Consider the following 12,072-nt stretch of genomic DNA (forward strand, 5'->3'; position numbering starts at 1 on the left):
TTTGCTATTACTTTTACCATCATATTTGTACATGTCGTATTTGCAGATGTTGCTCTGTTGTTGTTGTTGTGTTTGCTGTTGTTGTTTTTGTCTCTCTGTCTAATCCCCCTCTTGTCCCCACAATTCCCCCCTCTGTCTTACTTTTTCTCTCTTTCTATCCCCTCCTGCTCCGGCCCGGCTGCACCAAATGATAATATAAATACATTTAATAAAGTCAAAATACAAATAAGGCAACAAGAGAAGTATCCTACACTTCTCTTTTGTAAAGTAAATCTGAACAGCCGATATGGGCATCTACATCTGCTATATGATTTGCCCGAGAAGCTGGGCAGGACATTATTAAAAAAAAAAAAAAAAAAATTACAAATTTTCATTAACTACAAGTTTCTATGTAACCGTTTTTAAATTGTTTTACTTTCTTTTTTATTCAAGAAAATGTTTTTAATTTATTTATCTTATTTTATTGTTTAAATAGGACCTTTTCTTCACCATACCTGGTTGTCCAAATTAGGCATAATAATGTGTTAATTCCACGACTGTATATATCGGTATCGGTTGATATTGGTATCGGTAACTAAGAGTTGGACAATATCGGAATATTGGATATCGGCAAAAAGCCATTATCGGACATCCATAATAGTAGTCTATTTATTTAAATTCTTAGTTTTATCTTTATTACTTCTTGTGTAATTTATTTTTATCCCATATGTGTTCCCACGACCGCACCTTAAATTGGAGTCCTTAATCTCGTTATATGCAAATATAATGACAATAAAGTCTATTCTATTCTGCTATGGACGCTAATGCCAGCTCACTCTATTAACATATATGTAAGAAGTGACTTGTGAATGTTTGGCCCTTAGGAACAGAAATCCTCAGCTCCAAGGCCCGGGTGGTCTTCTGCTCCCTGGGGGTCTTCATGAGCGCTGCCATAGGATACATGCTCCTGGCACCGGTGGCGTATGCTCTGCGCTCATGGAGGATGCTGTTGATCCCCATGGCCGCCTCAGGACTGACATACATACCGCTATGGTGGTAAGAACTATTTAGTAGCTATGTCCGATAATATCGGACTGCTGATATTATCGGCCGATAAATGCTTTAAAATGTAATATCGGAAATGATCGGTATCGATTTCAAAAAGTAAAATGTATGACTTTTTAAAAACGCCGCTGTGTACACGGACGTAGGGAGAAGTACAGAGCACCAATAAACCTTAAAGGCACTGCCTTTGCGTGCCGGCCCAATCACATAATATCTACGGCTTTTCACACACACAAGTGAATGCAAGGCATACTTGGTCAACAGCCATACAGGTCACACTGAGGGTGTCCGTATAAACAACTTTAACACTGTTACAAACACTGTGAACCCACACCAAACAAGAATAACAAACACATTTCGGGAGAACATCCAAACCGTAACACAACATAAACACAACAGAACAAATACCCAAAAGCCCTTGCAGCACTCACTCTTCCGGGACGCTACAATATACACCCCCGCTATGCTATGTTAGCAACATGCTAACATTACATTTTAACATCATGCTAGTTTAGCAACACTAGCATAACTATGTCAGAGCCTGCTCTGAACGATGTGAGCTAAATACTGCCATTGCATATTAACATCATGCTACATGCTAGATTAGCAACGCTAGCATGTGTAAGCAACACAATAACATTACATTACAATAATTTTTGAAATAGGATTCAGCTGTTGCACATGAGGATATAGGAAGGCGGATGACTGAAAGCTCTAGTGCAGGGGTCACCAACGCGGTGCCCGCGGGCACCAGGTCACCCGTAAGGACCAGATGAGTCGCCCGCGGGCCTGTTCTAAAAAAAAAAAAAAATTTTTTTTAAATTAAAAAAAAAAAAAAAAAAAATTTTTTTTTTTTAAAATTAAATCTACATAGAAAAAACACAAGATACACTTTCAATCAGTGCATCAACCCAAACAACAGATTGCATATAATTTATAAACAAAATTACATTTTCAAAATAAGCATTTATGTACAGTCCAGATTATGTCCAGGTCACTCAAATTAGGGAACACAACAACAGATATCATATAATCTATAAACATAATTATACTTTCAAAATAAGCCCTTGAGGACTTATCATCTTTTTTTTTTAAATGTTTTTTGGCATCATTATCGTTTCCAACCATGTAACTTTCTAAAGTTAGAAAATACTGAATAAATGTTTTAAAGAAAGTAATACTAAGTGAATATCTGTTTTTGGCCTTAAAAATATACATTTTACCGAGTACTATAATTAAATTGACTAAATCATGATTGTCAATGAACTCTCCTAAAATAACAGAAACCACATTAAGCTTCATAAACAAACCAATCCTTAAACACATTTTTTCAACTTCCACCCAAAACAAAGACACAATATGACAATACCAAAACAAATGCAGGGTGGATTCAGGCTCCTGACAACAAAATCGGCAATCATCTGACTCTGTCATATTCCATAATTTTAACATTTTCCCTGTGGGTAAGAAGTTATAAATAATTTTAATCTGAAAATAACGATTTTGCACATCGATAGTGGTTTTATAGATTAGTTTGAATATGGCATCCCATGGCAACGGGCAGTCAAAAAAGTCCTCCCATTTTCCATTTGTGTTGTATGAGGCAGCCTTCAAAGATTTCTTTATTAAATAAAAATTATATATTTTTCTATTTATTTTAGTTCCTTTTTGCCAACTAGAATTTCTTATTAGAGGTTTACAAACTAATAATTTAGTAGTTCCATAATTAATTATTTGTTTCCATCTTTTCCCAATTACTCCAGTTAGTTGATCAAATGAAAAGCTTGAGCAAGCATCACCATACATAGCTCTAAATTCATCATACTTCATAATTTTACCATTCTCATTGATAATATCATTGACAAAAATGATTCCTCTTTCAAACACATTTTTCCAAAAGAAAGGCTTTCCATCTATTACAATATTAGAGTTCATCCATATTAACTGCTGCAAAATATCGTCTCTTTTTTCTGGCACATAAAATTGAAAACACCACTATGAGTGGATTGTTTCCTTTATGAACCCCGCCATGTTTCCCAGCAGACTCTCTGGGAGGGGATCACTTGTAAAAAAGGATACAATTTCTTTTGATACAGTACATGTTTTTTGTCCAACAGGACATTTGTGTACCACTCAATGTTTAAATACATCTTTGGAACAATTGATGCTTTTAAAGACAGACACATAGCTTCAAAGTTGAGAAGTTCCGGCCCCCATATTCATACTCTTTGTACAAAACCTTTCTTTTAATCTTTTCTGGTTTGCCATTCCAGACAAAATCGAAGACCCTCCGCTCATAAATCTTAAAAAAGTTTTGTGATGGAGCTGGTAATGACAAAAACAAATAAATAAATTGAGGTATAATTAACGAGTTGGCAATAGACATTTTACCATACAAGGTTAGGGATTTCCCTTTCCATAATTGCATAATTTTGTCCAGCTTTCTTAGTCGATTATCATAATTTACTGAGCCTAGATCTTCCAGATTTTCTGGGACAACAACACCAAGTATGTTAACTGGTCCATCTGTCCACAAAACAGGCACTTTGCATTCCATTCGAAAGGACGTTCCCTTTAGATTTCCGATCCTTAACATTTTACATTTATCATAATTAAGCTTAAGGCCAGATTGCTGTGAAAATATGTCCAAAAGATTAAGAAGGTTCCGCAAACAATGAGGAAAAATCTTATCTTTGTGAATCAGCCTTTTCTGACATGAACTTCATCAAGAACAAACACAGAACACGCCTCACTGATGCACATCTGCAAGACTCACTCAGAGTTGCAGTGTCAAGTTACACACCAGAGTACAACACACTAGTTAACAGCATGCAATGCCAGGCTTCCCACTAACTGACAAAGAAACAGATAACAGATTTGGTGTCCAGTTCAAAGTGTGACATGATTTAAAAATTTGAGAGTTTACTTTTGTATTTTACATGAGTTATTATTTGTACAAACATGGTGCAAAGTAATTCATGATTTGTTAAAAAATGTTAGTGGCTAGCTAGTTAAAATGGGATATTGTGATTTCACAAGACTGTCTTAGAAGTGATCATTTGAAAATGTTCAATTTGAAAAATGTGCACTTAGAGAAAATATAAAAATAAAGTGTTGCATATTGATATTGATCTGTTTCTATATATATTTATTGTGAGAAATCATTAAGATGATCAGTGTTTCCACAAAGATAAATATAATTAATTATTAATAATAACAGAGTTAAAGGTAAATTGAGCAAATTGGCTACTTCTGGCAATTTATTTAAGTGTGTATCTAACTGGTAGCCCTTCGCATTAATCAGTACCCAAGAAGTAGCCCTTGGTTTCAAAAAAGTTGGTGACCCCTGCTCTAGTGTGTGTGAATGTGTGTGTGAATGGGTGAATGTGGAAATACTGTCAAAGCGCTTTGAGTACCTTGAAGGTAGAAAAGCGCTATACAAGTATAACCCATTTATCATTTATTTATTTACTAATCAATGTGGTGCAGGTTCATCCCCGAGTCTCCTCGCTGGCTGCTCTCTCAGGGCCGCGTAAAGGAGGCGGAGGCCATACTGAAAGTTGCCGCTCAGACAAATCAGGTTGCCACCCCAGACGCCATTTTTACACAGGCTGAGGTAAAAAAGTGCGCTTATTTCTTATGGTTTGAGTAGTGTTTTGAAGTGAATATTCTGTGTGTGTCAGATTGAAGATGCGTTGCAGATGAAAGACAAGAAATATAACATCAGAGACATTGTGAGGAGCTGCAACGTTTACACCATCACCCTGTTGTGTCAACTTCTGTGGTAGGACTATTATTTATTATTTATTTCTCTAATACTGTATGTGTCACACACACTCAACATGCTTTTATGTGTCCTTGATTTCAATGTGTGTCTGTAACTTTAAGGCTAATGAGCTGTCTTTGACTCATTGTTTAATTGTTGACATACACACTGTAACTTGCACTTGTTCAATGTAATATAGAAATATATACACATATTTACATAATGATGTCATATGTCACATATAGCACAACATTCAGTGGGTGGGACACTAGTACACACATTTTAGCAACACTAGCTACATGCTAGTATTACATTTTAACATCACGCTAGGTTAGCAAAACTAGCATGCTATGTGAGCTACATGCTAACATTAAATGTGAACATGCTAGGTTAGAAACACTAGCAAATATATGAGCTACATGCTAACATTACATTTGAACATCATGCTAGGTTACCAACACGAGCATGGCTATGTGAGCTACATGCTGCAGTTCAATTTTAACATCACACTATTTTTGCAACACTGGCATAGATATGTGAGCTACATGCTAACATTACATTTTAACATCATGCTAGGTTGGCAACACTGGCATAGACATGTGAGCTACATGCTAAAATTACATTTTAACATCATGCTAGGTTAGCAACACTAGCAAATATATGTGAGCTACATGCTAACATTACATTTTAACATCACGCTAGGTTACCAACACTATGCTAAGCTAAAAAGTTAAAGTTAAAGTACCAATGATTGTCACACACTGGCAAATATATGTGAGCTACATGCTAACATTACATTTTAACATCATGCTAGGTTAGCAACACTAGCAAATATATGTGAGCTACATGCTAACATTACATTTTAACATCATACTAGGTTAGCAACACTAGCAAATATATGTGAGCTACATGTTAACATAACATTTTAACATCTTGCTAGGTTAGCAACACTAGCATAGACATGTGAGCTACATGCTAACATTACATTTTAACATAATGCTAGGTTAACAACACTAGCATAGATATGTGAGCTACATGCTAACATTACATTTTAACATAATGCTAGGTTAGCAACACTAGCATAGATATGTGAGCTACATGCTAACATGACCTTTTAACATAATGCTAGGTTAGCAACACTAGCATAGATATTTGAGCTACATGCTAACATTACATTTTAACATAATCCTAGGTTAGCAACACTAGCATAGATATGTGAGCTACATGCTAACATTACATTTTAACATTACGCTAGGTTAGCAACACTAGCGTAGAAATGTGAGCTACATGCTAACATTACATTTTCAAAACGTGCTAGGTTAGCAACAGTAGCATTGCTATGTGAGCTACCTGCTAACATTACAGTTTGACATCATGCTATGCTAGGTTAGCTTACTCAGTGAAACAAAAACAACATGAAGGTAGTGTCTATAGAAGCCTGACATATTATAAAGCAGTAGTATAAAGGAGGCTGTATACTGTTAGTTGTTATTTTCATATGATGCCTTTCCCCGCAGGTTTGTCATCACCCTCAGTTACTACGCTTTGATCCTCAACACCTCCAACCTGCACGGCGACCCCTACCTCAACTGCTTCCTGTCGGCGGTGACGGAGGTGCCGGCGTACCTCATCGCCCTCCTGCTGCTGCACTTCTGCTACCGCCGCTTGTGCCAGTCCACCACGCTGCTGGTGGGCGGAGTCATGATCCTGTGCGTTCACCTCATTCCCATGGGTAAGGACATGTGACTTCCTGTCAAGGAGGACAACAGCTGTTTTCAATGAGACCTACTCAGTGGCCTAGTGGTTAAAGTGTCCGCCCTGAGATGGGTAAGTTCTGACTTGAAACCCTGGCCGAGTCATACCAAAGACTATACAAATGGGACCCATTACCTCCCTGCTTGGCACTCAGCATCAAGGGTTGGAATTGGGGGTTAAATCACCAAAAATGATTCCCGGGCGTGGCACCGCTGCTGCTCACTGCTCCCCTCAACTCCCAGAGGGTGAACAAGGGGATGGGTCAAATGCAGAGGACACATTTCACCACACCTAGTGTGTGTGTGTGACAACTATTGCTACTTTAACTTTAACTGAACTAAAACTGGTGCAAGTCAAACAGCCAGCAAAGGAGTCACGCCAGAATCAACAGCACACTCTGCTGGTTGCTGCCAGTACTGCACTTGCATCAAGTCACAATACAGAGTCGACCACAGCATTTTTCATGAATATATAATAGGTAGATATGACAGCACTGGGGGCCACTTTCCCATTTAAAATAATGCAATACAATTAGGGATTTCCGATAATATCGGACTGCCGATATTATCGGCTGATAAATGCTTTAAAATGTGATATTGGAAATTATCGGTATCGGTTTCAAAAAGTAAAATTTATGACTTTTTAAAAACGCCGCTGTACGGAGTGGTACACGGACGTAGGGAGAAGTACAGAGCGCCAATAAACCTTAAAAGGCGCTGCCTTTGCGTGCCGGCCCAATCACATAATATCTACGACTTTTAACACACACACAAGTGAATGCCATGCATACTTGGTCAACAGCCATACAGGTCACACTGAGGGTGGCCGTATAAACAACTTTAACACTGTTACAAATATGCGCCACACTGTGAACCCACACCAAACAAGAATGACAAACACATTTCGGGAGAACATCCGCACCGTAACACAACATAAACACAACAGAACAAATACCCAGAACCCCTTGCAGCACTAATTCTTCCGGGACGCTACAATATACACCCCCGCTTCCTCCTCCCCCCACCCCCCACCTTAACCCCACCCTCCCCCCAACCCCGTCCACCTCAACCTCCTCATGCTCTCTCAGGGAGAGCATGTCCCAAATTCCAAGCTGCTGTTTTGAGGCATGTTAAAAAAAAAAAATGCACTTTGTGACTTTAATAATAAATATGGCAGTGCCATGTTGGCATTTTGTTTCATAACTTGAGTTGATTTATTTTGGAAAACCTTGTTACATTGTTTAATGCATCCAGCGGGGCATCACAACAAAATTAGGCATAATAATGTGTTAATTCCACGACTGTATATATCGGTATCGGTTGATATCGGAATCGGGAATTAAGAGTTGGACAATATCGGATTTCGGCAAAAAAGCCATTATCTGACATCTCTAAATACAATGTGTTGCGTATTAACAAATAAAATCATAACTTGCGTATTTCTGAAACCATTTTCATGCGCTTTACTTTATTGACAATGTAAAAACATGTGCTATTAATACACATTTAATTTTTTGTAAAAAAAAAAAAAGTGCTTGTGAAATATTCTCAGTGTCTTGGTTTCAACTTTTTCCACTTCTGAGACGATACTGATTTCACAACCTTTTGTATGGGCCGATACCAACTTAATCCGATACGATATCAGCCTGGGGATAGGTTGATTGGCAACACTAAATTAGCCCTAGTGTGTGAATGTGAGTGTGAATGTTGTCTGTCTATCTGTGTTGGCCCTGTGATGAGGTGGCGACTTGTCCAGGGTGTACAACGCCCGAATGCAGCTGAGATAGGCTCCAGCGCCCCCCGCGACCCCGAAGGGAATAAGCGGTAGAAAATGGATGGATATCAGCAGAAGTCAAACATTTATTATTTAGCGAGCTATGAAAAAACACTGAGGATTTATGCTTTTAAAGTGGTTAGGAAATGTGATTTTGGTGACACCTAGTGGTTGCAAAAACTAGAAGAAAATTTAGCTCACGATGCACGAAGATGAATGATGCGGACACGTTTGTTACTGAATACTTACTTATTTGCTTCTGCCTTGGAGACTTTGTATGTCTAAGTGATATGTAAATATAATTATTTGATACTTGTTTATGTTGACAAATGAACTGTTTTCCATCCATCCATCCATCTTCTTTGGCTTATCCAAGGTCGGGTCGCGGGGGCAGCAGCCTAAGCAGGGAAGCCCAGACTTCCCTTTCCCCAGCCACTTGGTACAGCTCTTCCCGGGGGATCCCAAGGCGTTCCCAGGCCAGCCGGGAGACATAGTCTTCCCAACGTGTCCTGGGTCTTCCCCGTGGCCTCCTACCGGTCGGACGTGCCCTAAACACCTCCCTAGGGATGCGTTCGGGTGGCATCCTGACCAGATGCCCAAACCACCTCATCTGGCTCGAATTTCGAGCAGAGGAGCAGCGGCTTTACCTTGAGCTCCCCTCGGATGGCAGAGCTTCTCACCCTATCTCTAAGGGAGAGCCCCGCCACCTGGCGGAGGAAACTCATTTCGGCCACTTGTACCCGTGATCTTGTCCTTTCGGTCATAACCCAAAGCTCATGACCATAGGTGAGGATGGGAACGTAGATCGACCGGTAAATTGAGAGCTTTGCCTTCCGGCTCAGCTCCTTCACCACAACGGATCGATACAGCGTCCGCATTACTGAAGACGCCGCACCGATCCGCCTGTCGACCTCACGATCCACTCTTCCCTCACTTGTGAACAACACTCGAGGTACTTGAACTCCTCAGCTTTTATTGTTCAATAATTATTATGTATATCTAGCTTGTGTGCTATTGTGTGCCTAGCTGTTTTGTAGCTGCTAGCTCCTAGTAGCAAATGGCCTATGTTTACCTGTTATAAAGGACCTCATTTCAAAACACCGCAGGACTGCTTGTATAGGACATTGTATCTGAGATTTTTCATGCTAACCGATATTATTCGATATTATTCTTTTATGAATTTATTATGGGTCTACTGAAAATGTGACCAAATCTGCTGGGTCAAAAGTATACATACAGCAATGTTAATATTTGGTCACATGGACCTTCTGGAGGAAAGTTCTGTGGTCAGATGAAACAAAAAAGAGCTGTTTGGCCACAATACCCAGCAATATGTTTGGAGGAGAAAAGGTGAGGCCTTTAATCCCAGGAACACCAGGCCTACCGTCAAGCATGGTGGTGGTAGTATTATGCTCTGGGCCTGTTTTGCTGCCAAAGGAACTGATGCTTTACAGAGAGTAAATGCCATCCATCCATTTTCTACCGCTTATTCCCTTCGGTGCCACGGGGGGCGCTGGAGCCTATCTCAGCTACAATCGGGCGGAAGGCGGGGTACACCCTGGACAAGTCACCACCTCATCACAGGGCAAACAGAGAGTAAATGGGACAATGAAAAAGGAGGATTACCTCCAAATACTTCAGGAAAACCTAAAATCATCAGCCCGGAGGTTGGGTCTTGGGTGCAGTTGGGTGTTCCAACAGGACAATGACCCCAAACACAAGTCAAAAGTGGTCAAGGAATGGCTAAACCAGGCTAGAACTAAGGTTTTAGAATGGCCTTCCCAAAGTTCTTGTAACGTCTTCGGGGGCGCATAGCTGCGCTGGTAGCGTTCCTTCCAAGGCAGAAGACAAGCAGGAGTAGCGTGCAGGTAAGATTAAAGTTTTTAATATATTAAACGCAGGACAAAAATACAAAACTGAGGACGCTAGCAAGCACGGAGCTAGTGATGGGTCCGGCAACACCAATGCATCGGCGCATGCGTCGAGCTCATAGAGCAAAACCCTGTGTCGGTGCGCGTACCGCTTTTAAAAAGTCACGTGACCGATCATGAGCTGTTTCGATCACGTGACCGATACGCGAACTGTGTCGAACTGACGCCTGCGCGCCAAACTGTGTTTATAAGGAAGCGCATCTGTCAACGAGATGCTGCTGCCAACAGAATCGCCGCACTTCTGTCATTGGTCATTTGTAATTTATCGTCGTCGGAGATCATGGAGCAGCCTCAGGCAAAAAGAAAGATTTCCGTCGTGTGGGAATATCTTGATCATATATCGGGAAAAAAAGGTATTTGTGTTCATTTCCTTGTCTTTTCATCCTGTTCTCTCAAAGTTTCCACTTCATCTATTAGAATTCAAAATCTCTTCAAAATGATTCTTATTTTACTATTCATATTTTCTGCAGGTTAAATGTCGCATTTGTACGACAGAATTGTCATACATGAACAAATCCAACTCCTCAATGCTGAGGCATTATAGGGCCAGGCCTGAAAATGAAGTTCCAGGGACACCCAGGATAATAACTAAGAAGAGAAATCGTCTAAAATTTAATACGTTGGAAAAACTGTTTTTTTTTAAATAACAATGTGTAAAAAAAAAATTTTTTTAATTCCCAGTCCACAAGCATCCTCATTCACAACACGTTCTCTTACATTTCCATGTTATGATACATGTTCACATTATTTATTGACTGTATCTAAAAAAGATAAAAATATATTTTTATTTAAATGAAGATATGAAATAATCCTAAATGAAAAACAATGACTTGGTTTATATTATTGTATATACTAGGTTTAACTTTAACTTTAACTTTATAAAATCAGTGTCAGTTGAGTCGGTCCATAGGTTGGCTGTAGGGATTTTTAATGTCCAGCAGATGTCAGTATTTAGTGACACAGTATCAATACAGTTTTGCAACTGTACATAAAATCGCTAGAGCGAGGAAAAAACCAGGAGAACGTAACTGTTGCCTATCGCAAACATTGACCCAGCAACTACTGCTGGGTGACAGGAAACTATAAAGGGGAGTGATTAACCAAAACACCTGGTGGGAACACTAATTGCAAAACTAAGACAGGTGAAGAGAATCAGTGCCCATGGAAACCAACAGAAAACAGGGAAAGAGGGTGCACCCAGGAAACAGACTAAAACAGAAAAACTACCAAACATAAATCATGCCATGACCCGGGTAACGGATCATGACAGTCCTGACTTAAACGTGTGGACAATGCTGAAGAAACAAGTCCATGTCAGAAAACCAACACATTTAGCTGAACTGCACCAATTTTGTGAAGAGGAGTGGTCAAAAATTCAAGCAGAAGCTTGTGGATGGCTACCAAAAGCGCCTTATTGCAGTAAAACTTGCCAAGGGACATGTAAGCAAATATTAACATTGCTGTATGTATACTTTTGACCCAGCAGATTTGCTCACATTTTCAATAAACCCGTAATAAATTCAAAAAAGAACCAAACTTCATGAATGTATTTTGTGACCAACAAGTATGTGCTCCAATCACTCTATCACAAAAAAATAAGAGTTGTAGAAACTCAAGACAGCCATGACATTATGTTCTTTACAAGTGTATGTAAACTTTTGACCATGACTGTATAAGCCACTGGGTCCTGCCCCATACGTCCAACTTGTACCAGGGTCCGCTGATTGACAGGCAAGAGTGCGAGGCAATGAGCTGAAAGGCGCATCGTCCACCACTGCTCTTAAGTTGTCTTATTTGCCTCTA

At 39.6% G+C, this 12,072-nt stretch overlaps 2 protein-coding genes across 7 annotated transcripts in view; one reads left to right on the forward strand and one right to left on the reverse strand.

The window, feature by feature from the left end:
• Positions 1–12,072, reverse strand: part of LOC133665011 (solute carrier family 22 member 4-like) — a 127,679-nt gene that overhangs the window by 81,543 nt on the left and 34,064 nt on the right. For all 6 annotated transcript variants that reach the window (XM_062070153.1, XM_062070147.1, XM_062070149.1 and 3 more), the window contains one exon: positions 6,395–6,560. The gene's annotated coding sequence lies outside the window, so the exon portion shown is untranslated. The remainder of the gene's footprint in view (positions 1–6,394; positions 6,561–12,072) is intronic.
• Positions 1–12,072, forward strand: part of LOC133665009 (organic cation/carnitine transporter 2-like) — a 33,349-nt gene that overhangs the window by 18,018 nt on the left and 3,259 nt on the right. The window contains exons 4-7 of the mRNA XM_062070145.1: positions 864–1,035; positions 4,534–4,660; positions 4,728–4,828; positions 6,328–6,542. Coding sequence (XP_061926129.1) covers positions 864–1,035; positions 4,534–4,660; positions 4,728–4,828; positions 6,328–6,542 — 615 coding nt within the window. The remainder of the gene's footprint in view (positions 1–863; positions 1,036–4,533; positions 4,661–4,727; positions 4,829–6,327; positions 6,543–12,072) is intronic.

This window comes from Entelurus aequoreus, linkage group LG14 (genome assembly GCF_033978785.1).
Source record: "Entelurus aequoreus isolate RoL-2023_Sb linkage group LG14, RoL_Eaeq_v1.1, whole genome shotgun sequence".
NCBI lineage: Eukaryota > Metazoa > Chordata > Actinopteri > Syngnathiformes > Syngnathidae > Entelurus > Entelurus aequoreus.